A 26225-nucleotide genomic window follows, 5' to 3' on the forward strand; every position below is an offset into this window, starting at 1 on the left:
TTTTTCTGCTGTCTTCACTAGCCTTGCCTTAGGTAGATGGACTTGGCTTGGCCTCCATTACAGCCTCCAGGCTGGGGGGTCACCTGTCGGCTGATTACCCCTTTTCTGAAGGTCTGCTCTGGGTTCTGGCCCTGGGAGCTTGCAATTCCCTGGGCCTCGGTTTTTACTGTCTGGAGACTGTCTTTTCACTCCTCCAGTTTCTAGGGACCGTCCCCTGTCGCAGCTAATCACTCCACCGATGTCACTGTGGACCAGGCCACCGCAGCCTGCAGCTACTCGTAGCGCCTCTGGGCCCTCGGCTTCGGTACCCAACAAGGACAGCTCGTGGTACCTACAGGACTACCCGCGGCCCTGTGACCCTTTCTTTCCTTCTCTGCGTGGTGTCACCTGGACCTCTGGGTCCCAGGATCTTCACCAGGAAGCGTCTCCTTCAGTTCCTCTGCTCCTGACTGACTTGGAGCCTTTCTTTCCTTCTTTCTTTCTTTCTTTCTTTCCTCCTTGCCTGCCTCCAGCAGGCCTCCTCCTCCCTCCTTGCTCTCGTTCTTCTTCTCCAACTACATGCTGGCTCCTCACTCTTTCACTCCCTGAGGTAAACTGAAACTAACTTGACCTTCCTTTCTCTATCTGCTCTCTGGTGGCTCCTCCCACCTCCCCAGTTGCTAAGCTACCACCCTATGGGAGCAGGGATGGGTCTTACAGCCCCTCTCAGCATGCAGCATGGGAGGGTTGCCTGCCACTTTCCCTGGTCCTGTGTGTCCCTAGCAATGGGGTGTAGTGTGAATTTACCAGGGGACCGGAGTTCACTCTCTTCCTCTCTCAGAATGGGGCATCACACCGCAGATGGGGTGCAATGACCTGTGGCGACGGAAGCCTCAGGGGCGCCACACTAGTGTCTGAACAGGCCCCTATAGCCGGCAGCCTCTAAGGCCCACTTCACATGTCAGTGATTCTGGTACTTATGTTACTGTTTTTATACGTACCAGAATCACGGACATACGCAGACCCATTAAAATCAATGGGTCTGCGCACACATCAGTGATTTCTCACTGACGTGATTCCATGTGGCGCACACGCATGTATATTTGTTCCACACAGAGACAAGTTGTTTTTTTTCTGGCATCACTGATGTCCCACGGACCACACAATGTCTCCAGCTATGCTGTCTTCAGCCGCTGCTGTCTCCTGCTTCCAGGCCGGCTAATTATGCTCATGCATATTTACTGCACAGCCAACCCGGAAGTAGCTGCAGAGAGGAGACAGCGGCGGCCGGACACAGCATTGTCGGAGACTTCAACACCACGGACAGCAGCGGCGTGGACAGGTGAGTATAAGTGCCTGATCTCCATATATTATAACAGATAGCACACGGAGATCACATGGGTGCCAAAATCACGGCACATGGAGGGACATAAGCGCCTTTATCACGTCAGTGAAAAACGTGCGTGTTTTTTACTGACGTGGGAAAAAGGCCTAAGCCTGTTATTTGTCCGTGAATTGCCTGGTCAGGTTTGAAGTGACTTTGGAGGACCTATATATTGGGAAACCCCCATTTTTGAAACAGCGCCGCACAACATATCGAAAACTGTTCTCAGGTACTTTATTAACCCATTCAGCTGCTTTTCAGGAATTAATGCAAAGTGGCATGAAGGGAAAGAATATTTTTTTTTCCCTAAACGTTGCTAACTTCTTAGCAGGCGCCTATAGCCGGCAGTCTCTAAGGCCTGCAACTCACATCCGTGCCGCCGGTACGTGTTTGTGACTTTTTGACACCTACCGGCGGCATGAACACACGTGCACCAATGTTACCCTATGGTAACAGGCACACACACGTAAAACCACACAGTACGTGTGTCCGTGTGGTTTGTACGTATGTGCATTTTTTTACACGGACGACATGTCTGCGTTTCACCGGCATCATGCAGACACGGACCGCTAAAGTCAATGGGTCCGTGTCTGCACGTACGTGACACGGACGTGTGCTTTCCGTACGGTCTGTGTGTTTTGTTTTTTTTTAAAAAATGGTGAAACGGCTCAAGACACACGGACTGCACACGGACATGACATGTACGTATCTCACACATACACGGACATTCAACACGCACGCACGGCAAGCATACGCCATCACACTGATGTCACACGTACCGGAGAAACGGACATCCAAAACGGAACACAGACCCGAAAAACGGACCGCGAGACACGCAATGTTTTTTGCAGACGTGTGTTTCAGGCCTAATGCACGAGACCATCTATCGTGCGATGCATCGTCGGGGTCACGGTTTTCGTGACGCACATCCGGCATCGTTCATGACGTCGTCTCGTGTGACACCTCCGAGTGACGCAGAATCGCTCACAAATCATGAGTTGTGTACTCGTCGCTAAGTTTTAAAAAATTGTTTATTTAACATGGCACCGGTTGTTCATCGTACCCGGGGTAGCACACATCACTACGTGTGACACCCCGGGACTATGAACACAGCTTACCTGTGGCCCGCGGCACCCGCCGGCTATGCGGAAGGAGGTGGGCGGGATGTTACGTCCCGCTCATCTCCGCCCCTCCGCTTCTGTTGGGCGGCCGCTGTGTGACGTCGCTGTGACGCCGAACGTCCCTCCCCCTTCAGGAAGAGGATGTTCGCCGCCCACAGCGAGGTCGCTCAACAGGTAAGTGCGTGTGACGGCAGATTAACGACTTTGTGCGCCACGAGCAGCGAATTGCCCGTGATGCACAAACAACGGAGGCGGGTACGATCGATCGTGCAATCGCACGATAGATCGTAACGTGTAAAGCCCGCATAAGGCCGTTATTTGGGTGTGAATTGCCATGGCGACCATCAAGGCCACACAATCATAATCTTATGATGCTGTTGGGGTTACAGAATGAGCCCCCACCCTCTGTTAACCATCTAGATGCCATAGTCACTATTGACAATAGCATCTAAGCGGTTAAACGTCCATAGTTGGTGCCAACGCCGATCGTGACTGATGGAGCAGGGTATCAGCCATAGTGTGCAGCTGATAGCTGTCACTTATATCTCAGGTTAGTTTTAAGTCATATTGGTGGTCACTAAGGGGGCAATAGTATCACATTACAGCAAGTATATACTGTAGAAATACATAAATATATGTATATATATATATAGTGTGTGTGTGTGTATACACATATATATAATTTCACTAATCATTATTGGCAATATGTCGGAATAAAGATTAATTCTGGCTAATATTCCCCATGTGTCGGATAGATGACGGGGTGACGCGGATACATTACAGTCGCTGTGACAAGCAGAACACAATGCAGGGATAAAGTCCAGGCTTTAGGTAACCTGACACATTTTTAACAAGGGAGCAACATCTGCTGCCGACATGTTCAACTGTTGCTTCGCAGATACTGTTCAGTGCGAGCAATAAAGCCCTCACCATGGAGGTGCCGCTCCCCCCAGCACCCATCCAAACTCACAAACGCCCTGCCTACAGCGTGCCGCAGAGCCGTGCCACATCCTAATTAACCCAATGATAAACATTAACTGGGCTTAAAGGGGAACTCCACTAAAAACAAAACATTGACATAACTAATTTTAAAAATTTAAACTGGTACAAATATATTTATATTATCCTCAAAAACGCACCATGACCAGTGAACCCCACCAGATAGCCACACTAACCACACAAGGGAAAAGAAGACACCGAAGACCCCCATATACAGTATTTGTATGTTCTCCCCATGTTTGCTTGGATTTCCTCCACATTCCAAATACATATGGATAGGGAATCTAGATTGTGAGCCCCAATGGGGACAGTGATGATTATGTCTGGTAAGCACTATATAAGTAAGTAGAATAAATATATGTCCTTATTTCATATAATCTTACAATACTGGGTATACAGGGGGCGGGAACTAGTGGTCAGATTGACTCAAGTTCACAGCAACAAGTCACTCACATGTTGGCGTAGTCACCATCATTATGCCACGCCTGCCAGAGAGAATCTGATAAGGGTGAACATTATTATTTGATGGCTGCAAGGCCGTGGTCAACTTACTGTCACTGATTACCAATAACCTATGATATATATATATATATATATATATATATATATATATATTACATATCTGTAAAGCGCTATGTAAATTGATGTTGCTATATAAGTGAGTAAAATAAATACCATAAATAATATACATAAACCAATAAGGAATAATAAAAAAACTAACTACTTACTAAATGCAAAACACTAGTTTAAATGACATATTCAGCCCTGCTTCATCCAGATATATAATATGATATCGGTAACAGGTGTAATATAGATATGAGAGAATAAACTTTATCCATTACTCTAGAAACACTTCTTCATATATATATATATTATATTTTATATATATATATATATATATATATTTGTGACATAAAGTTCTGCCTCCATGTTTGCTCACCCTAACTCCCCTGCTGATTGTGCCCATGTACCAGCCTAATTCACTTGGGGTGCTGATTGTGCTCATATGCCAGCCAGCCTAACCCCCCTGATGATTGTTTCCATATCCCAGCCTAATTCACTCATGTACTGATTGTGCTCTTAGGCCAGCCTAATTCACTCATGTGTTGGTTGTGCTCATATGCCAGCCTAACCCCTCTTGCTGATTGTTTCCATATCCCAGCCTAATTCACTCATGTGTTTGTTGTGCTCATATGCCAGCCTAACCCCCCCTGCTGATTGTTTCCATGTGCCGCCAGCCTAATTCTCTTGTTCTGATTGTGCTCACATGCCAGCCTAACCCCCCTTGCTGACTGTTTCCATATCCCCGCCTAATTCACTCATGTGCTGATTGTGCCCATATGCCAGCCTAACCCCTCTTGCTGACTGTTTCCATATACCAGCCTAATTCACTCATGTGCTGATTGTGCCTATATGCCAGCCAAATTCACTGGGTGTGTTGATTGTGCCTATATACCAGCCTAATTCACTTATGTGCTGATTGTGCCTATATGCCAGCCTAATTCACTGAGTGTGCGGATTGTGCCTATATGCCAGCCTAATTCACTTATGTGCTGATTGTGCCTATATGCCAGCCTAATTCACTAAGTGTGCGGATTGTGCCTATATGCCAGCCAAATTCACTGGGTGTGTTGATTGTGCCTATATACCAGCCTAATTCACTTATGTGCTGATTGTGCCTATATGCCAGCCTAATTCACTGAGTGTGCGGATTGTGCCTATATGCCAGCCTAATTCACTGGGTGTGTTGATTGTGCCTATATGCCAGCCTAATTCACTGAGTGTGCGGATTGTGCCTATATGCCAGCCTAATTCACTTATGTGCTGATTGTGCCTATATGCCAGCCTAATTCACTAAGTGTGCGGATTGTGCCTATATGCCAGCCTAATTCACTGGGTGTGTTGATTGTGCCTATATGCCAGCCTAATTCACTGAGTGTGCGGATTGTGCCTATATGCCAGCCTAATTCACTTATGTGCTGATTGTGCCTATATGCCAGCCTAATTCACTGAGTGTGCGGATTGTGCCTATATGCCAGCCTAATTCACTGGGTGTGTTGATTGTGCCTATATGCCAGCCTAATTCACAGGTGCTATTGCCTTGCAGTCTCAGCCCATCCTTTGCAGCCTGTGCCCATTTACTTGTTCATTGGTTGAAGCTTCACAAGTTCTAACCACAAACTTAATTTTCAGCAGCAATCAGTAAAAGTGTGAATGCCACCTACCTGTATATATGCCATCTTCACTCACAGTGCCATCAGGTGCCAGGGCTGCTGCCTGTACATGGCCTTCTTCTTTCCCCTCAATAAAAGCAACAAAAAAATAGAGACAGACGTGACTTGTTAGTTGATGCTCAGATTGCTGGCTTGCTCTTCTTCATGGTGACACTTCCCATCAGTGGGCTGGAGGCTACTCCCACTTGTTGCCTGCATGACACATCAGGTGCCCCCTTGCATTATTTGGGGGACAGTTTTAGTGACTGGTCCTGCCTCAGGGACAGGCTCCCTCCTCCCTGTCACTTACACTGTTGCTTTGATTAGTCTCCTCTTTTCTGCTCTCCCTGTTTTGTTTGAATTTTGCCTATATTTCCAGCATAGACTCATTGTCGCCACCTTGTGGCCACCAACGGTACTGCTGTGTTCTTTTTTTTTTCTTTGTAAGTGCCCTAAGGCAATGCAAAAATGAACACTGATGTAATTGTTCTCTTGTGTTTCCATCATCAGAGTGTGGCTGTGCTTGGTAATACAATTTGCCCTATATTAAGTAATTCACTATCTTTCTAAATAATGATTATGCAGTGGCCTCTAATAATGAAGCATTAATAGTCTATATTTAGCATAGAATTTATTGCCCTTTAAATTCATTATACAGGAGCAGCTGATTCTATAGGGCAGTATATGTAAAGGAATAAACTATAAGAGGATTCATTTAATATTGAACATCAGACAGGTGTATTGGACCACACAGTGTAAAGAATGGCTGTATACTGCCACCTTGTGGGCAAAAAATAAATAATTTGGATGGATCTTTGATTTTATTACTATTCCGTTTTTCTTCCTTGTCAATATTGCACAAAACTTTTTTTTATTTTAATTAACTAATAGTTAATTAATTATTAATTAATAACTATTATATTATATAAATAACTATTATATAATAGTTATTAATTACTACCTATTATAATTATTAATTAATTATTAGTTAATAACTATTTTACCAGTTTGGTTTCCAAGAAATTCTTAAAAATGTTAAAGAAAAAAAATATTTAAAGGTTTTTTTTTTAAAAAAAAGTTTATTTTGTTTTTAATAATTTTATCCAGTATAGAACATTATGAAACTTTACAAACAACTTTTTTATGGGATTTGTCTTCATTTCTGTAAAATAATTCCATGTAAGTGGCTTCTAAACCCCTGCTTTTCCCCTGTCTTTTTCTGTAATCATTGGGAGTACAGCTGATGGCAGTGAAAGGGTCATCTCAGCACCTGTGTTTCACTAATTCTGGGGATAAGCTGCTGTTGAGATTGTTGTGATAAGTAGAACACTTAGAGGAGGATACAGGCACTGACTTCATCACTGCCGTTAGCTGTACTCCACATGAGTATGTACTGCTATCAATACAGCTGAAGGCAGACAAACAGGTTGTCACTCCAGGGCGAGGGAATGTCAGGCGTGCAGTAGAAGAGGAGGGGTACACTAGGAAAGATGTAAATGTAGGCCCTGGTGCTAAGGAGAGGGGTCTCCACCTAACTCACCTGTGGCTGTCCTTCCCCCTATGCATCATCACATGCCTATGCCTTGGCTAACCATGGGCTAGCCCTGACTAGTGAGCAGGCCAGCAAGAGACTAGTCTTATTATTAATATAAGGACAACATAACAAAGGACAGACAAACAATGGAGACAGATACAACAAAAAAAACTACAATTGGAAAGATTGCCACAGCTTTCTCCAGAGACAACTCCTTCACAGGTCAGCACAGAATGAACTATAGCCAGCATAGGAGTGGATTTATATAGCAGAAGGGAGTGGCTGCAGCTGAGATTAACAACATGTCATTCTCAGCAGGATAGCAAAGAAACCTTAAATACTTCAGCACCTAATGGAATTAAATCTGTGACCTAGTCTCCCGGTACCTACCTGCGCACAACCTCAGATCCTCACAAGATCGCCTTCTCTCCTCCTCTCTTATCTCCTCTTACCACCATCACATACAAGATTTCTCCCGTGCCTCCCCCATACTCTGGAATGCTCTACCCCAGCATATCAGACTCTCTCCTACCGTGAAAAGCTTCAAGAGGAACCTCAAGACCCATCTCTTCCGACAAGCCTACAACCTACAATAGCCCTCAGTCCAGTACACCACTGCACAACCAGCTCTGTCCTCGCCTATTGTACCATCACCCATTCCCTGTAGACTGTGAGCCCTCGCAGGCAGGGTCCTCTCTCCTCCTATACCAGTCTGTTTTGTACTGTTAATGATTGTTGTACTAGTTTTTATGTATACCCTTTTCACTTGTAAAGCACCATGGAATTAATGGCGCTATAATAATAAATAATAATAATAATAATAATAATAAAAAATAATAATAAATAAGCTCCTACTCAGAGTAAACAATGAGTGGGTTTTAAAGAACATCTGCGATCAACTTAACACTGTGACCTGGAAACAGGTCTTAGAGAAGGGCATACAGGCACCCACAGATAGACAAATTTACTACAATTCATACCAGAAATTAGCTGAAATTCTAGCAGAAAGGTATAACCAACCACTAGTGGCATACATTTTAGTGTGTAGTGCACAGACAAGAACAAGATGTGCCAAATTTATTAGGAGGCATGCATCAACTGCTATCTAGCTGTTTATGCCTCTGTGTTAACAGTGGGGTCCTCCTGGATCTCCTCCATATCGTTTAATTTCATTCCAATGGCACTGGATAGTTTGCTCTGAAACTAATGCACCCTGAGCCTGCAGGACAGCTTTAATTTCATTGGAACTTGATTGGGACTGCGTATCCACCATGTAGACTATCCTGTGTTGCAACCTTTTATCAATTTTCCTCTACCCTCCACATCCAGGGAGATTAGCTACAGTGCCATGGGTTGTAAACTTCTTGATTATGTTGCATAGTGTGATCAAAGGAACATCAAGATCTCTGGAGAAGGACTTGCAACCTTGAGATTGTTGATATTTTTCAGCAATTTTGGTTCTCAACTCCTCGAACAGCTCTCTTATTCTCTTTCTTTTCTCCATGCTTAGTGTGGCACACACAGACACACAATGCAAAGATTGAGCCAACTTCTCCCCTTTTTATCTGGTATTAGGTGTTATTTTCATATTGCCCACATCTGTTACTTGCCACAGGTGAGTTTGAACGAGCATCACATGCTTGAAAGAAAGTTGTTTACCCCCAATTTTGAAAAAGTGCCAACATTTTTGTTCTGACCATTTCGAGGGGGGTTCTTTGAAATTATGTCCAATTTCCCCCTTTTTCTCTATATTTTGTGCTGCTTTAATACATAAAAAGGAAATGAACATGTGTATAACAAAACATGTGTAATTACAAACATTTTCTGGGAGAAATACTTCATTTTCTGGAACAATTTCAAGGGCGCCAACACTTTTGGCCATGATTGTAACATTAGACTGCACTCAGATTACATCAGTGGACACACAGAATGGAGAAGCTTAAGAAATTGTGCTTTCTATCTTCTCCTGACAGTGTGCTCAGTTGAAAAAATCGGGTCCAACTAGGCGGACACTCTGATCAAATTCGGATCCGAGCGTCATCACCACATTCAATCCGATTTTCCCGCATAAGAGAATCTGTGAATGTGAGGTTGATACATCTGCTCTCCATCACATCCCTAAGGTTTACTCCTGTAATGAACCACATCCACACACATAATCATACCACTACAAGCCTTTGCTCCTCCATTCAGTGCAGCTGCTGGATATTATGGTGCAAAGCAGATGGAAACTGATTGTTATTAAGTAGTGTTGAGCGGACCCGGATCTGAAAAATCCGGATCCGCACGGTTTGAGGTTCCGATCCGAGTCCGACCATTACCCGGGATCCGGGGTGCACGATCCGGATCCGTTTTTTTTTTTTTCCTCTCTCTCTCTCTCTCTCTCGCCTACTGCCTGATTCTTATTAATGTTGGATCGAGAGCATGCTTGAAAAATGAGATCAGTCACACGGATATTCATCTTCGGCCCAGAACTGAGAGGTTTATTCAAGATCATGCCTTTATAAAAACTAGGAAAGGGGGCATTGGTCAGTGGGTTGAACAATGTGTAAAGGCCCCTATCGTTTGTGCGTCACGGGCAAATCGCTGCCCGTAGCGCACAAAATCGCGCGGACCGTCACACGTACTTACCTGCCTAGCGACATCGCTGTGACCGGCGAACCACCTCCTTTCTAAGGGGGCGGTTTGTTCGGCGTCACAGCGACGTCACTAAGCAGCCGCCCAATAGAAGCGGAGGGGCGGAGATGAGCGGCCATAACATCCCGCCCACCTCCTTCCTTTCTCATTGCCGGCGGCCGCAGGTAAGGAGATGTTCCTCGTTCCTGCGGTGTCACACACAGCGATGTGTGCTGCTGCAGGAACGACGAACAACATCGTACCTGCAGCAGCAACGATAATTGGGAATAGGGGGGCATGTCACCGATTAGCGATTTTGAACGTTTTTGCGACGATTCAAAATCGCTAATAGGTGTCACACGCAACGACATCACTAATGCGGTCGGATGTGCGTCACAAATTCCGTGACCCCAATGACATCGCTTTAGCGATGTCGTAGCGTGTAAAGCGGCCTTTAGTCCATGAGCTGATTGGTGGGCATCATCGTAGGCAGGTCTATGACGTCATTGGACGGATCCATGCTGATGGGAGGGTCTATGTCGTCATCTGGTGGATCCATGCTGATGGGAGGGTCTATGTCGTCATCTGGTGGATCCATGCTGATGGGAGGGTCTATGTCGTCATCTGGTGGATCCATGCTGATGGGAGAGTCTATGATGTCATCGATGGCCATCTTAGTTATCTCTGAAAACCTGGCTCATGTAAGGCAAATTGACACATTTCCCACAATCCCCTGTGAAGAGGTTAATTAAGTATTTGATCTAATGGCTCTCCTCAACACTGGAACAGATGTCTTGGGATAGGTGTTATGCCCACTGGGTGAGCAAGAGATTAGTGGACCCACTGGACCACAGCACACAGAAAATCCAGAGGTGCTTGACTGTGGAACCAAACCTGGTTTTCACCAGAGCCATCAATGGTGAGGGTGTTACGCTGCAGGTGTGAGACCGGGTGCCACTTGGAAAGACTGATGCTGCGACGGCTGTTCCCAGGGGTAAGGGATGGACAGTCTCTGATGTAGAGGTTTCAGCCTGGATGGATGGATGGGTGCGGTAGTAGCATCTGGAGAGGATAACTTCAACAGCAGGTATCGGGGTAGGCGTCTGGCGTGACAGCTTGTAGCAGCAGCGGCAGACTTGGCATAATAGCAGCACACTGAACCATAGCCACAGATCCGCAGCAGAATATAGCACACTACAGCAGCAACAAAGACAGCACCAACAGTGCTATAGGACCTGAGATCTAGCAATATATTTGACTCGTTGCCCAAGCACATCCCTTAGCGGAAAGGTGCCTTAAGTACCAGCAGCCTCTCAGCTGACCTGAGAGGCACTTCCTGTTTAGGGTATGCTAGCCCTTTAAGAAAAGGGGCGTGGCCGTGCACTCACCCTTCGGGCAAAACCAGGAAGCCTGTGAAATGTGCACAGCCTCTGTGAGACAGCAGCATGGACCGGGGACGGGGCAACCACCGCAAGATGGCCAAACGGGTGAGAGTGTCGACGTCCCCACCGGGGGAGGGTGGCATGACAGTGCGGGGTCACCAATATGGCATCACAATAGATGATTTATTTAAATGGAATCTGTCAGTAGGATGAACACTCTAAAGTCATCTATATGATCGTGTAGGTCATAGAAAATCGATTAAAATGATACCTTGATTAGACATGAGTGCACCCATGGAAGCTCTACATCCGATTATGCTGTTGTTACCTCCAGTGTGAGCCGTTCAAACATGGCAAGCGGCTCTCACAGGCTGAGCACCGAGTGTACCCGAGCACAGCGATGCTCTCGTGAGTGGTTTGCATTTGTAAAGCACCCGAACGCCGAAGCCAAACTTTGTTTTCTTGGAACAGTCTGTGTTTGTACCGAACACTGAACTTCACATTTGCTCATCTCTAAACTTGATATCTGTGATCCGATGTCTTATTCCATAGAAATCCATGTTGTTCTCAAAATGGAAATGAGCTGTTAAGATCTATGGGCCGGACATAGATCTCCCTGAGAATTGCCTCCAGAGCTTATTGTAAATGAAAGGAGGCATTACCAGTGTGAGACATGTAATGACTGACAGTCTGCTCTCCTGATCTACATGTCTCACAATGGTAATGCCCCCTTTCATTTATAATAAGCTCTGGAAGCAGATTCTCAAAGAGATCCATGTCCAGCCCGTAGATCTTAACAACTTATTTACATATTAAGAAAAATGTGGATTTTTTTCTACATAAGACATCGAGTGTCGATATCAATGTATCATTCTATTCAACTTTCTATGACTTACATGCCCAGGTAGATGGCTAAGGCTGCTTTCACACTTGCATTGAATGCCATCCGTTGCATTGCGTTGTATGACGGATTTAACGGATGCGTTGCATATAGTGGCACAACGGATGCTACGGATTGTACAAAATAGCGCAATCCGTTATAGCTTTTTTTTCTTGACTTTACACATCTGGGCATGCGCAGTTTTGTAAAGACAGTTGCATTAACGGAATCCGTCAAATGACGGATTCTAACGGAATCCATCACCATAGGCATCCATTATAAAAACAACGGACGCCGACGGAATCGTTGCGTTTTTTTGACACTCCGCCAAGCGCAGAAAAACGCTACATGCAGCGTTCCATCCACCAGGCGGATGCAACGCTTCGCCTGACGAATGCAACGCAAGGCCATCCGTTGCTATCCGTAGCTAATAGAAGTCTATGAGGAATAAAACAGTTTCCTGCAACGGTTACCGTAATTCCTCAAGGTGGCGAATAGCAACGGATGCCGTTCAATGCAAGTGTGAAAGCAGCCTTAGAAGCAGGGGATGTAACGACCGCGGTCGCAGAGGTCGCCACTGCGACCGGGCCCGCGGGGTTAAAGGGGCCCGGCAGCCGCTCTGCAGAGCCGGCTGCCGGGCCCCTATGTGTAGTGCCGCTGTGTAGTGGCCGACTGCGCGACTGTTAGGGGGCCGGCCTGTGAGTCAGGGGAGCCCGGTGTCAGCAGGGGGCATAGGGGCCCCTGACCTGGAGAGGCCACCAGGCGTTCCTGACCTGCAGCAGAGCAGGACTGCTCCTGCACGGCAGACGGAATCCATCCTGCAGGACCTGCGATGATGTCACGCCCATGTGACTGTGGGAGGAGACACAGGATTGCCGGGGAGAAAGCAGGAGACGATACTTTGGACACATGACTGGTAATGAGAAAAGAGGAAACATGAGGGGGAGGGGGGCTGCAGGGTGAGTGCAGACTGCGACAGAAGCATGTGAAGGGGTGCAGAGTGTTTGAGAGGGGTAATTTGGGGTACAGGCAGGGTGAGTTATGTGGGGCAGGGTGTGTGACATATGGGGGTGTAGTGTGTGTGTGAGTGATATGGAGGGATGCAGGCTGTATGGGGAGCAGGGTGTGTGACATATGGGGGCAGGGGCGTAACTACCGCGGTCGCAGGGGTCGGAAGGAGAAGAGAGGTATTGTACTTGTTTTTTGTTATTTTGCTGGCTCCATGACACGTAGAGGCCCCGGGGGAAGCTGGCTGCATGACACATAGAGGCCCTTGGGGGGGGGGGGGGGGGGGGCTGGCTGCATGACACCTGGTGGGACTGGCTGCATGACACATGCATGGAGGCCTGGGGGGGCTGGTTGCATGACACATGGAGGCCTGGGGGGCTGGCTGCATGACACCTGGTGGGGCTGGCTGCATGACACATAGAGGCCTGGGGGGCTGGCTGCATGACACCTGGTGGGGCTGGCTGCATGACACATAGAGGCCCTGGGGGGGCTGGCTGCATGACACCTGGTGGGGCTGGCTGCATGACACATAGAGGCCCTGGGGGGGCTGGCTGCATGACACATGGAGGCCTGGGGGGCTGGCTGCATGACACCTGGTGGGGCTGGCTGCATGACACATAGAGGCCTGTGGGGCTGGCTGCATGACACATGGAGGCCTGGGGGGCTGGCTGCATGACACATGGAGGCCTGGGGGGCTGGCTGCATGACACCTGGTGGGGCTGGCTGCATGACACATAGAGGCCTGTGGGGCTGGCTGCATGACACATGGAGGCCTGGGGGGCTGGCTGCATGACACATGGAGGCCTGGGGGGCTGGCTGCATGACACCTGGTGGGGCTGGCTGCATGACACCTGGTGGGGCTGGGGGGCTGGCAGCATGACACGTAGAGGCCCCGGGGCAAGCTGGCTGCATGACACATAGAGGCCCTGGGGGGGCTGGCTGCATGACACCTGGTGGGACTGGCTGCATGATACATAGAGGCCTGGGGGGCTGGCTGCATGACACCTGGTGGGGCTGGCTGCATGACACATAGAGGCCTGGGGGTCTGGCTGCATGACACCTGGTGGGGCTGGCTGCATGACACATAGAGGCCTGTGGGGCTGGCTGCATGACACATGGAGGCCTGGGGGGCTGGCTGCATGACACCTGGTGGGGCTGGCTGCATGACACATGGAGGCCTGGTGGGGCTGGCTGCATGACACATAGAGGCCCTGGGGGGGCTGGCTGCATGACACCTGGTGGGGCTGGCTGCATGACACATAGAGGCCTGTGGGGCTGGCTGCATGACACCTGGTGGGGCTGGCTGCATGACACATGGAGGCCTGGGGGGCTGGCTGCATGACACATGGAGGCCTGTGGGGCTGGCTGCATGACACCTGGTGGGGCTGGGGGGCTGGGCTAGCAGCATGACACGTAGAGGCCCCGGGGCAAGCTGGCTGCATGACACGTGGAGGCCTGGGGGGCTGGCTGCATGATACATGGAGGCCTGGGGGTGCTGGCTGCATGATACATGGAGGTCTATGGGACTGCATAATAAACATGAAGGACACCTTATACATGGACTATAGGGGTGCATTATACATGGAGGAGTATGGGGCTGCATAATACAATATGATTCATGGGGCTGCATTATAATACATATAGGACTATGGGGGCTACATTATAATATATGGAGGACTATGGAGGCTACCTTATACATGGTCTGTGGGGGTGCATTATAAAACAGGGAGGACTATGTTGTGCAGTATAAAATATGGAGAACTATGGAAAATGTATTATAATACATGGAGGACTATGGAAGTGCATTCTAATATATGAACGGTTATGTGGGACCCTTTATACTATATGGAAGGCTATGTGGGGGCCATTATAGTATTTGGAGAACTATGTACGAGGGGGGACAAAGATACAAGTATGGGATGGGAATGTTTTGTGCTGAGGTGTGAAGGCTCTTTCCCTCAGCACCCAGCTTTCCCATGCTCTGCTATACATCTCTCAGCACCCAGCTTTCCCATGCTCTGATATGGGAAAGCTGGGTGCTGAGGGAAAGATGTGTGACAGAGCATGGGAAAGCTGGGTGCTGAGGATAAGATGGATATCAGATCATGGGAAAGCAGAGTGCTGTGGGTAAAAGCCAAGTGTCAGCATCATTATCTCGTACCCTAAGTGTCGGTGTACATGGAGGGGGGCCCTGGTCCAAATTTTGCACCAGGGCCCATCAAACTCTAGTTACGCCACTGCTTAGAAGGGTGATCCTACTACAGATTCCCTTTAAGGTACTGCTGCCACCAAGTCAGGACACCAACAGGCCAGCCCTGCTCGTCAGCTCAGAGCCTTCTTCTGCTGACTCTACACTGGTCCCTCCCTGTTGGCTGAAGGACCAACTGCACCATCACTGCAGACCTCACTTGATATTGCTTAACATTACCTAGAAGGCAGAATTGAAGACAAAACTTAAATATTAAAGGGGATGTCTTATGATCTTCAATGGGTAAAATTTCAAGGTTCTTGGAAAGAACCAAGCAATATAAGCCTTAAGAAAAATCTTCTTTATTATTAAGAAAGGAGGGGGTTCCATTTTATAGTGTATAGCCCATGGCCTAGATTACCGGCCACCCTACTGTCCCAGCCAGTTACCTAGGCAAGGAGTGTGTGGCTGGAGCTGGTTTCATGTTTTACAGTCAGCTTGCAAATGATTAAGGTGACACCACCGAAACACATCTGCATATTTTAACCCCCCCAACCTTTTTTTTATGTAAGTGACTTTGAATTTTTATGGCTCTATTAGGATTTAATAAAGATTTTTACTATTGGATCAATCACTGGAAATATTACTTCTTAATATTAGCAAATACTTTCAATTAGAAATGTAGTATAGTCCTCCTGATTAGCTATGTCACTTATCTCATGTGCAGAGCATTGCAGTAGCTTTGGTTTCCATGGTTATGACCACTCATATAGTGACAGTTAGTTGCGAGTGGTCGTAACCATTGTTACCTCAGCTACTGCAATGCCCTGCGCATGAGGTAAAAGACATAGCTAATCAGGAGAACTATACTACATTTCTAATTGGAGGTATTTGCTAATATTATTCTTTTTACGCCTACTACATATTGAAATAGGATCTTGGAGATGGGAATACCCCTTTAAGTTTTCTGTTTTACTAGATAGATAAACACAGTGGTGTGGTGCTAAATAAACCAACTCCCTGCTTGGCATCAGCCCACTTCTCCTGGCATCCACCATAAGTGTATAGTAGAACTTGTGAAGATTTGTATTACGTCGGCTCTCATGCTCAGCTTACTCAATACACAGAAGGTGTCGGCTGTTCTATACAGCAGACATCCACCAGTAACGTCTGCAATTGGAGACAGCTTTGATCGCAGCAATATAACCGCAGAGATAATATAGTGAACAGTGACCATGACATCTAAGTGGATAAATGAGGGGTCTCTGTCACTCCCATTGATGATAGATTAGATAGATGATAGACAGACAAATAGATATATAGATAGGTAGGTAGGTAGGTAGGTAGATAGAGGGATAGATAGATAGATAGATAGATAGATAGATAGATAGAGGGATAGATAGATAGATAGATAGATAGATAGATAGAGGGATAGATAGATAGATAGATAGATAGATAGAGGGATAGATAGATAGATAGATAGATAGAGGGATAGATAGATAGATAGATAGATAGAGGGATAGATAGATAGATAGATAGATAGATAGATACAGTTAGGTCCAGAAATATTTGGACAGTGACACAAGTTTTGTTATTTTAGCTGTTTACAAAAACATGTTCAGAAATACAATTATATATATAATATGGGCTGAAAGTGCACACTCCCAGCTGCAATATGAGAGTTTTCACATCCAAATCGGAGAAAGGGTTTAGGAATCATAGCTCTGTAATGCATAGCCTCCTCTTTTTAAAGGGACCAAAAGTAATTGGACAAGGGACTCTAAAGGCTGCAATTAACTCTGAAGGCGTCTCCCTTGTTAACCTGTAATCAATGAAGTAGTTAAAAGGTCTGGGGTTGATTACAGGTGTGTGGTTTTGCATTTGGAAGCTGTTGCTGTGACCAGACAACATGCGGTCTAAGGAACTCTCAATTGAGGTGAAGCAGAACATCCTGAGGCTGGAAAAAAAAAAGAAAAAAACCATCAGAGAGATAGCAGACATGCTTGGAGTAGCAAAATCAACAGTCGGGTACATTCTGAGAAAAAAGGAATTGACTGGTGAGCTTGGGAACTCAAAAAGGCCTGGGCGTCCACGGATGACAACAGTGGTGGATGATCGCCGCATACTTTCTTTGGTGAAGAAGAACCCGTTCACAACATCAACTGAAGTCCAGAACACTCTCAGTGAAGTAGGTGTATCTGTCTCTAAGTCAACAGTAAAGAGAAGACTCCATGAAAGTAAATACAAAGGGTTCACATCTAGATGCAAACCATTCATCAATTCCAAAAATAGACAGGCCAGAGTTACATTTGCTGAAAAACACCTCATGAAGCCAGCTCAGTTCTGGAAAAGTATTCTATGGACAGATGAGACAAAGATCAACCTGTACCAGAATGATGGGAAGAAAAAAGTTTGGAGAAGAAAGGGAACGGCACATGATCCAAGGCACACCACATCCTCTGTAAAACATGGTGGAGGCAACGTGATGGCATGGGCATGCATGGCTTTCAATGGCACTGGGTCAATTGTGTTTATTGATGACATAATAGCAGACAAGAGTAGCCGGATGAATTCTGAAGTGTACCGGGATATACTTTCAGGCCAGATTCAGCCAAATGCCGCAAAGTTGATCGGACGGCGCTTCATAGTACAGATGGACCATGACCCCCAAGCATACAGCCAAAGCTACCCAGGAGTTCATGAGTGCAAAAAAGTGGAACATTCTGCAATGGCCAAGTCAATCACCAGATCTTAACCCAATTGAGCATGCATTTCACTTGCTCAAATCCAGACTTAAGACGGAAAGACCCACAAACAAGCAAGACCTGAAGGCTGGGGCTGTAAAGGCCTGGCAAAGCATTAAGAAGGAGGAAACCCAGCGTTTGGTGATGTCCATGGGTTCCAGACTTAAGGCAGTGATTGCCTCCAAAGGATTCGCAACAAAATATTGAAAATAAAAATATTTTGTTTGGGTTTGGTTTATTTGTCCAATTACTTTTGACCTCCTAAAATGTGGAGTGTTTGTAAAGAAATATGTACAATTCCTACAATTTCTATCAGATATTTTTGTTCAAACCTTCAAATTAAACGTTACAATCTGCACTTGAATTCTGTTGTAGAGGTTTCATTTCAAATCCAATGTGGTGGCATGCAGAGCCCAACTCGCGAAAATTGTGTCACTGTCCAAATATTTCTGGACCTAACTGTAGATAGATAGATAGAGGGATAGATAGATAGATAGAGGGATAGATAGATAGATAGATAGATAGAGGGATAGAGGGATAGATAGATATAGAATACAATGAGATCATTTTGTTTTAGCAAATTTATCACTGGAAGCAAAACACTACTTCATTGTCTCCAATATACTATGATACTGCACAGCGCTCTTCTCAACCAAGCTTTGCCCGAGCCACCATCTGAATAGTAAAATCATCACTTACAAACCATATTCTATACTTCAAAGGACTCTGTCAGCACAGAATGACTTTTCAAACACAGAACATGTGCTTGTTGCATCATGATGTGGTCAAACAATGTGCACTTTCCCATGTACTTGTTTCCATCTATTTCTGCATCCTCTTTTTTGATTGACAGCTCTAGCTTTAAGGAGCCAAATGAGTGCAGACACAGAGGGGAAAGAAATAGGTGGGAAGGTGCAGTAAACCTCTCTGCAATGCCAGGGGTGCATCGAGCGCCTGTGCTTATTTTGAGCAGTCATTCTGTGCAGACAGAGGTGTAATGCCCATACCGGCATCCCCGCACTGTTCTGCCCCACTCCACTGGTGGAGACATTGGTTCTCTAACCTGCCAGGCCGTCCTACGGTGTCTGCCCCGTCCTTGGATCTTGGAGGTGTCTCCCGGGCTCTGCGCACACCTCACAGGCCTCCTGGGAATGCTCATAGGGTGTACACATGGCCACACCCCTTTTCTTAAAGAGCCAGCATGCACTGACCAGGAAGTGCCTCTCAGTTCAAATGAGAGGTTTCAGGTATTCAAGGTACCTTCCCATATAGGGAAGTGCCTAGGCAGCGAGTTAGTTACGTTGCTAGTTCTCAGGTCTCTGGTGCTGCTGTTGCTGCTGCTGTTATTGTGCTACATTCTGCTGCTGATTCATGTGTGTGTGTTTCAGTGCACTCCTATTCTGTTGCTGCTACTATCATCTATGCCAGCCATCTACTACAATACCGCTGCCGCAAGTATCCTCATCGGCCGCTGCCATCCATCCATCCATCCATGCTGGACAAATCCACGATTCCACCTGCTGCTGTCACTACAACCAGAGAGTGTATTATATCCATGGTGCCAGTTGCTGAGGTACTGCAGATCCCCTGGGGCTGCCCTCTGCCGGATGCTTACCAGCGTGTGTACCTGCAGCCACCTCCAGTGACAGTAGTGAAGACTCGGCGGCCGGTCGCGTTTGCTCCTCCAGGCAAGTGAACGGTACCTTCGGTCCAGTGGACTCACTAATACCGTGCTCGCCCCACAAGCATAAATAAGTCCTTTTAACACAGACACAGAGTTGGAGTTTGGCCACAGCAGAAGTTACATTTAAGTTCCCTTCTGATTAAAAGCAACCGAACAACTGGATTTTCATATATAAAGTGAAGCCAGTGCTATACTGGCGCTAGGATGCTGAATGTAAGCATAGCTTTTGTCAGAGATTGGATGTTATATTATAAAAATATGTGCAAGTAAAGTTCCAGCAATGCACTGCTATTTGATTGACAGGTGCAACAGAAAGGGAATATGTGGGTCGGGTCTTGCTATCTATTCCCGCCCCTGTCCATCTTCCTGTACCAGAATTAATGTTTATGACAGGGGGAAGAAGATTACGCAGGCAGACAGTGGCGGGAATAGATAGCGAGACCCAACCCACATATTCCCTTCCTGTTGCACCTGTCAATCAAATTCGCTTTACATTGCTGGAACTTTAGTTGCACATATTTCTGAAATAAAACATCCAATCGCTGAACAAAAGCTATGTTTACATTCAGCATCCTAGCGCCAGTATAGCACTGGCTTTACTTTATATATGAAATCCTGATGGTTGGTTCCCTTTAAAACCATGCATCACACACTCATTTATTTTTATTATGGTTACAATCCCCGAAGTGTAATAGGGAAAGACAGATTAGGTACAGAATAGGGCTAACAGTAGCACCTATAACCCTTCCCTACCTTCACAATGTTTGTTTGACCCCCCCCCCCATTTCCTTTTCGAGATCTGTATGTGACACCTTTACTCAATTCAACCTTTTTTGGAGCAGGGGTCAATAAACTCTCCACAGCAGTTGGGCATATTTTATTAAATCTTGAGTGTAGTCTTTATTTATTTGCTAATTTTTGGAGGGTTTTCTCTACGACTGGGCATTAGTATTGATTTTCAGGTCTCTGTGCTCTTATCAGGTGCTTTTCAGGAATACTCCAAGATTATACTCCATTGCATGCACTATGGTACTACGTCTTACTCCACTTTTAGCTGCCTGCCACCAAGCTAGAATGCCAAGCGATAACCCTTCTTCCTCAGATTTTAGTCAGGGCCTTACCTATTAGGTGCAACTGGTCCCTTAACCAAACCACCACGTGTACAAATCCCATAGATTTCACTCTCTACTGCGTCACAATGAAAACCTCCCTATATTTATATGTTCTGAGGCATGTAGGAACACAACACCGAAGATGTCCTCAGGTCCAGTAGGCCTATACTTACACATGTTTAACAGGTGCATGATTGATGGGTTATGTTTCAAGCCATCATAGACAGAGAACATGCTGAAACATTAACAACTCTCCAGGGCCTTAAAGGGAACTTGTCTTGTCTGAAATTATATTTATCAGCATATATAGGGTGAAAATGCATGTGAATAGTGATAAAATCATGTCAGTATATAAGCTGTGTTACTAGATCAGCAGCTACAGGGAGGAAATTAAGTTATATCCTCCCTGGAGTCATTTGCTTGCAGTCATTAAGATGGGGCAGGGAGCTAGTACGGTCACCGATCACTCCACAGTTGTTACGGTCGCTGAAGGGCAGCGGGCGTCCAGGAGTGGACTCACTGGGCTGTACACCAGACTCCCCTGGAGGAGCTAACATGGAGCTAAACCCCATATACAGGGACTGTCAGGTGCAGTCCCATGGGGCCTAAATGCATGACTGCAAGGACAAGTAGAGATCGGCTCTAATGGACTGGATAGTCTCTTAATGTTCAGTGCGAGTGTGCTCGGATGTTTCAGCACGAAGGTGGTAACTTAGACTTGGCTGCACAAAGATGGTGACTCAGACGTGGCAGCACGGAGGTGGTGGGTCAGACGTGGCAGCACGGAGGTGGTGGGTCAGACGTGGCAGCACGGAGGTGGTGGGTCAGACGTGGCAGCACGGAGGTGGTGGGTCAGACGTGGCAGCACGGAGGTGGTGGGTCAGATGTGGCAGCACAGAGGTGGTGGCTCAGACATGGCAGCATGGAGGTTTTGGTAGTAAGCAGGCTCGAGGACACGACATGACAAGCTGAACTAGACACAGTAGCATAATGGGACATGAGAACTAGCAACGAACTAACTAATAGGCAATGTTGCTCAGACTCCTCCCCTAAGGGGAGACAGTCTTAAATACCTTTAGGGTAATAGGTGACCTCAGGGACCACTTCCAGGAAATGGGACATCGGTCCTTTAAGAAAGGGTGTGTGGCTGCACGCACCTTTCGGGCACTCCTAGAAGGCCTGCGTGAGTCATAGAAGCAGGAAGCCATGGCAGCCCCTGTGGCAGGAACGGGCCGTATGGGATCGCCGGTCAGGTGAGGAGAGAGGTGTCCCTGCTGAGGTCTGGGAGTGGGAGCATGTGGTGATGCCACATCGGAACTGGGTGCTACAACAGTGAATGCGCTGTAATCACTCCCCAGCGCATTGATTGACAGCCTACTCTAGAGTGTGTGTGTATGAGCAGAATATGAGTGTAGCATATATGTATGCAAAAGAGGCTGTCAATCAATGTGGCAGTGAGTGATTACAGTGCGGTCACTGTATAGTGAATGGTCACTGTAATCGCTCCCTGCACTGCCCCGATGACTGGAAGTGAGCAGCTGCAGGGAGAATATAAGTTCATTTTCTCTCTGTAGCTGCTCCAGTTAAGCAGCTAGGATTTTAATTATTTATCTACATATTAACCCTATATCTGCACGTAAATAGCATTTCTGCAGGTTTCTTTATAAAAGAAACCCATTTAATACATGTAACATATTCATTAAAGTAGTAATCTGGCCCTGCTTTTCTCAGCATAGGTGTGTGTAGCCGGTGGGTTCACATCTGCAGGGAGATGTGCCCTTAGGGCTTGGGAAAAATTAGAATCTTGATTCTTAATTAGAAATTAAAAATAAAAAAGAAATATCATTGTCATTTTGGAACAATCTGTTTTCTGTGGGACCACGGGTGACAAGAATGAGTTAATCGTGCTCAGTAAGACTCAGTAAGACTATGCTCGGCTTGGGGATGTGATGAAACGTGTTTCCTGTAGTCTTCAGAAGCAGCAGTAATGATGTTGCACAAGCAGAGCCTGGCGACAATCTACACATACAGCAAGATCCCCTCACGGGGCAAATAACAGGCTCAAGTAACAGGAAGATTTCAGCTCAGCAGAAGGAGCTGCCGAGGTTTCCATGTAGACTTGTCACGCTGGATTAATAACACTGCACAATGGCGCTGCCTAATGAAGTGATTGCCTCTCACAGCGGCACACTGTTATTATACAAGCCTAGGCAATGTCAGCGGAGAGCTGCTGTCGCTTTATTATGGCCAGAGGGAGATGAGGAAACGTTACGAAGTGAAATGTTTAGTCAAAGAATATGGAACTGAAAAAAAAGACCGGAAATTAAGAGAAGTCACTGAAGATACCTTATCCATTTATGAAAGATATGTCCTCAACTTTGGATGACAAGTCTTCACTACATCCTTAAATAAAAAGACAACCCAGACCAGACCCGATTAACGAATACAGACCCCATAATCACTTCAGACCCCAGCCAACCTAAACAAATACCCATCTCAAACCAAATCTGTAAGTACTGAAACCAGAACCTGAGATACATAGTGACCACCTAACCCAAAACCAAAGACCAAGCTGCCTAGATACAGACCCCAGACCAGACCCGTTTAACAAATATAAACCCAGTAATCACTTCAGACCCCAGCCAACCTAAACAAATCCCGATCTCAAACCAAATCTGTAAATACAGAAACCAGAACCTGAAATAGAAAGTGACCACCTAACCCAAAAGCACAGATCAAACTCCCTAGATACAGACCCCAGACCAGACCCGTATAAACAAATACAATCCCCGTAATCACTTCAGACCCCAGCCCAGACCTGATTAACGAATACAGACCACATAATCACTTCAGACCCCAGCCAACCTCAACAAATACGCATCTCAAACCAAATCTGGGAATACAGAAACCGGAACCTGAGATATATAGTGACCACCTAAACCAAAACCTCAGACCAAATTCCCTAGATACAAACTTCAGACCAGACTCCTTACGTAAATACAGTGACCAGATCTCCTCAATAACAGCAGACCCTCAGTCCAGATACTCACCTCTGTAGCTTGCCGTCCTCCTCACTGTTATAAATAATAATACACCAGCATCAAAACATTATTCCCGGAAGAAAAGATGACTACAAGAAAGACGAGGTATTTTATTAGGATGTGTAGCACCAATGTGGGTGGTTTTTACTTTCTCCATGCACCTCCTGGACATTGTTCTGTCCCCACTTAAAGGCGATGGAAGGTGCGTAGTTGTGAGAGGTTGTGAGAATCTTACCTTCGTTTTTCCTATAGGTGGGGCAGACAGGACCAGAGCGCTCCAGAGTGAAAACATGCACATGCTGAGATGAAACAATGGTGGTTTATTTTCTCCAAAGGTTAGGACATGCAGAGTGCAGTAATCCAAGTACTTGGCATTGTAATTCTCAGTGATGCTTGCCTCTGAAGCTACTACGTGGTCAGAAGACTTTGCTCCTAGTAGCTCCAATCCAATAAGGGATGTTGTTCTCACAAACTCTGGTTTGGAATGAACATACCAGGATGTGATGCAAGAGGGTCATCAGACACTCCCATGGGCTGGGCAAAAGAAACAGAGGAGCTGAAAGGTCTGACCAGTAGATGGCAGCAGAGACAAGCATGAAAAACATTAAATAACAGTTTTAACTAAGACAAATAGAAACAGCACACTCCCCGTCTGAAATTCACTTTGGGGATTTCACTATTGTGTCCATAATACAACCTGAAAGGAAAGGCATGTTAAATGCAAAAACAAGCTCAATTGAGTCCAAAACAAGAAGGATGGCTCAAAGTTCAGGTCCGGTAGCGTTCATCCTGTAGGGACGCTCTCTATGGGCAAAAGCAGAACACGTTTGTGGATTGGCCTTGCAAAGCTCTTCTTCTCACCTTTCCTGATGACCTTTAGCTCCACCTTCCGAACATTGCCGTCCTGACTAGGCAGTATCCTAGTAATTAGTCCCATAGGCCAGTCAGTCCTTTCTGTGGTCTGATCTTTCATGAGGACTAGGTCTCCTTCCTTGAGGTTCGGCTTGGGATGTCGCCACTTCTTTCTTCCTTGAAGAATGGTGAGATTCCTTCCTCCATCGGTTCCAGAAGTATTCAGCCAAGTATTGAACCCGTTTCCAGTGTTTTTGATAAGTGTTCGCGTGGGTGAACTCTCCGCTGGGCATTACCGCGTTGTCAGTTTTTTGGGTAATGAGAATAGTAGGAGTTAATATGGTTGGTGTTTCTGGATCCATGGTCACCGGCACAAGGGGTCTTGAATTGATAATGGCTGAGACTTCAGCTAAAAGAGTGACTAGAGTCTCATGTGTGAGTCTTGAGGAATTGACGTCAATTAGCATGGAGTTCAAGATGTTGCGTGAAATCCTGATCATCCTCTCCCAGGAGCCTCCCATGTGAGAACTGTGAGGGGGATTGAAGATCCAGGTGCAACCTTTCTCTGCCAGATGATCTTGGATAGGTTTGGTGTCGATGTTCAGTTCTCTACATGCACCGACGACGTTGCTTCCACGGTCAGACCTCAGCTGTTTCACTGGTCCTCTGATGGCAAGGAACCTTCTCAAGGCGTTGATTAAGCTGGAGGTATCCATGGACTCTAACACCTCAATGTGAACGGCTCGAACACTCATGCAGGTGAATAACACAGCCCACCGCTTGCTGTTTGCTTGGCCTCCGCGAGTTCTGCGTGTGGACACCATGCATGGTCCGAAAACGTCTAGGCCCACGTAGGTGAAAGGTGGCTCTGTAGAAAGTCTGTCTGTAGGCAAGTCAGCCATTTGCTGGTACAGTTGTTTTCCTCTTTACGACAGTGCACACAATCGTGTAGTATTTGTGCTACACGTCTCTTCATTCCAATAATCCAGAGGCCTGCAGACCGTAAAGCACCTTCTGTAATTTGCCTGCCTTGGTGTTCAGTCTTTTCATGGTGGTGTCGGATCAGCAAGACTGTACCATGGTGTTTGTTGGGAATGATGAGAGGATTTTGTTCTGCAACTCCAAGATGAGCCTGGTTCAAACGACCACTAACTCTCAGTAAGCCGAAACTGTCGATGACTGGGTTTAAATTGGCGAGAGGACTTCTTAATGGAATCTGCTGTTTGTTGTATAAACACTTCCATTCTATGGCGAATTCACTCTGTTGGAGGTGGCGTATTATGAGGGACTCGCTATGGGAGATGTCCTCAGCAGAAAGGGCTTTGTGGCAGACATGCCAGCAATGACAGTCTTTGTTTTTAAGGTCAGTACGACAGCATCTGGCGATATGCACTAACCTAGCGACAGTCCTGACGAGCCTCATCCAGCTGGAGAAACGTTCAAAACGTTGGTAACCGAAGTTGGAAGTTTTTTCTGCACTGGTGGCCA

The 26225-nt window shown here is 46.3% G+C and overlaps 1 protein-coding gene across 1 annotated transcript in view; it reads right to left on the reverse strand.

The window, feature by feature from the left end:
* Positions 1-6034, reverse strand: part of SYT17 (synaptotagmin 17) — a 180102-nt gene extending 174068 nt beyond the window's left edge. Inside the window, exon 1 of the mRNA XM_075317981.1 lies at positions 5709-6034. Within this exon, the coding sequence (XP_075174096.1) occupies positions 5709-5723 (15 nt within the window). The 5' untranslated portion in view covers positions 5724-6034. The remainder of the gene's footprint in view (positions 1-5708) is intronic.
* Between the last annotated feature and the right edge of the window lie 20191 nt (positions 6035-26225).

The sequence above is a fragment of the Anomaloglossus baeobatrachus genome, chromosome 7 (assembly GCF_048569485.1).
Source record: "Anomaloglossus baeobatrachus isolate aAnoBae1 chromosome 7, aAnoBae1.hap1, whole genome shotgun sequence".
NCBI lineage: Eukaryota > Metazoa > Chordata > Amphibia > Anura > Aromobatidae > Anomaloglossus > Anomaloglossus baeobatrachus.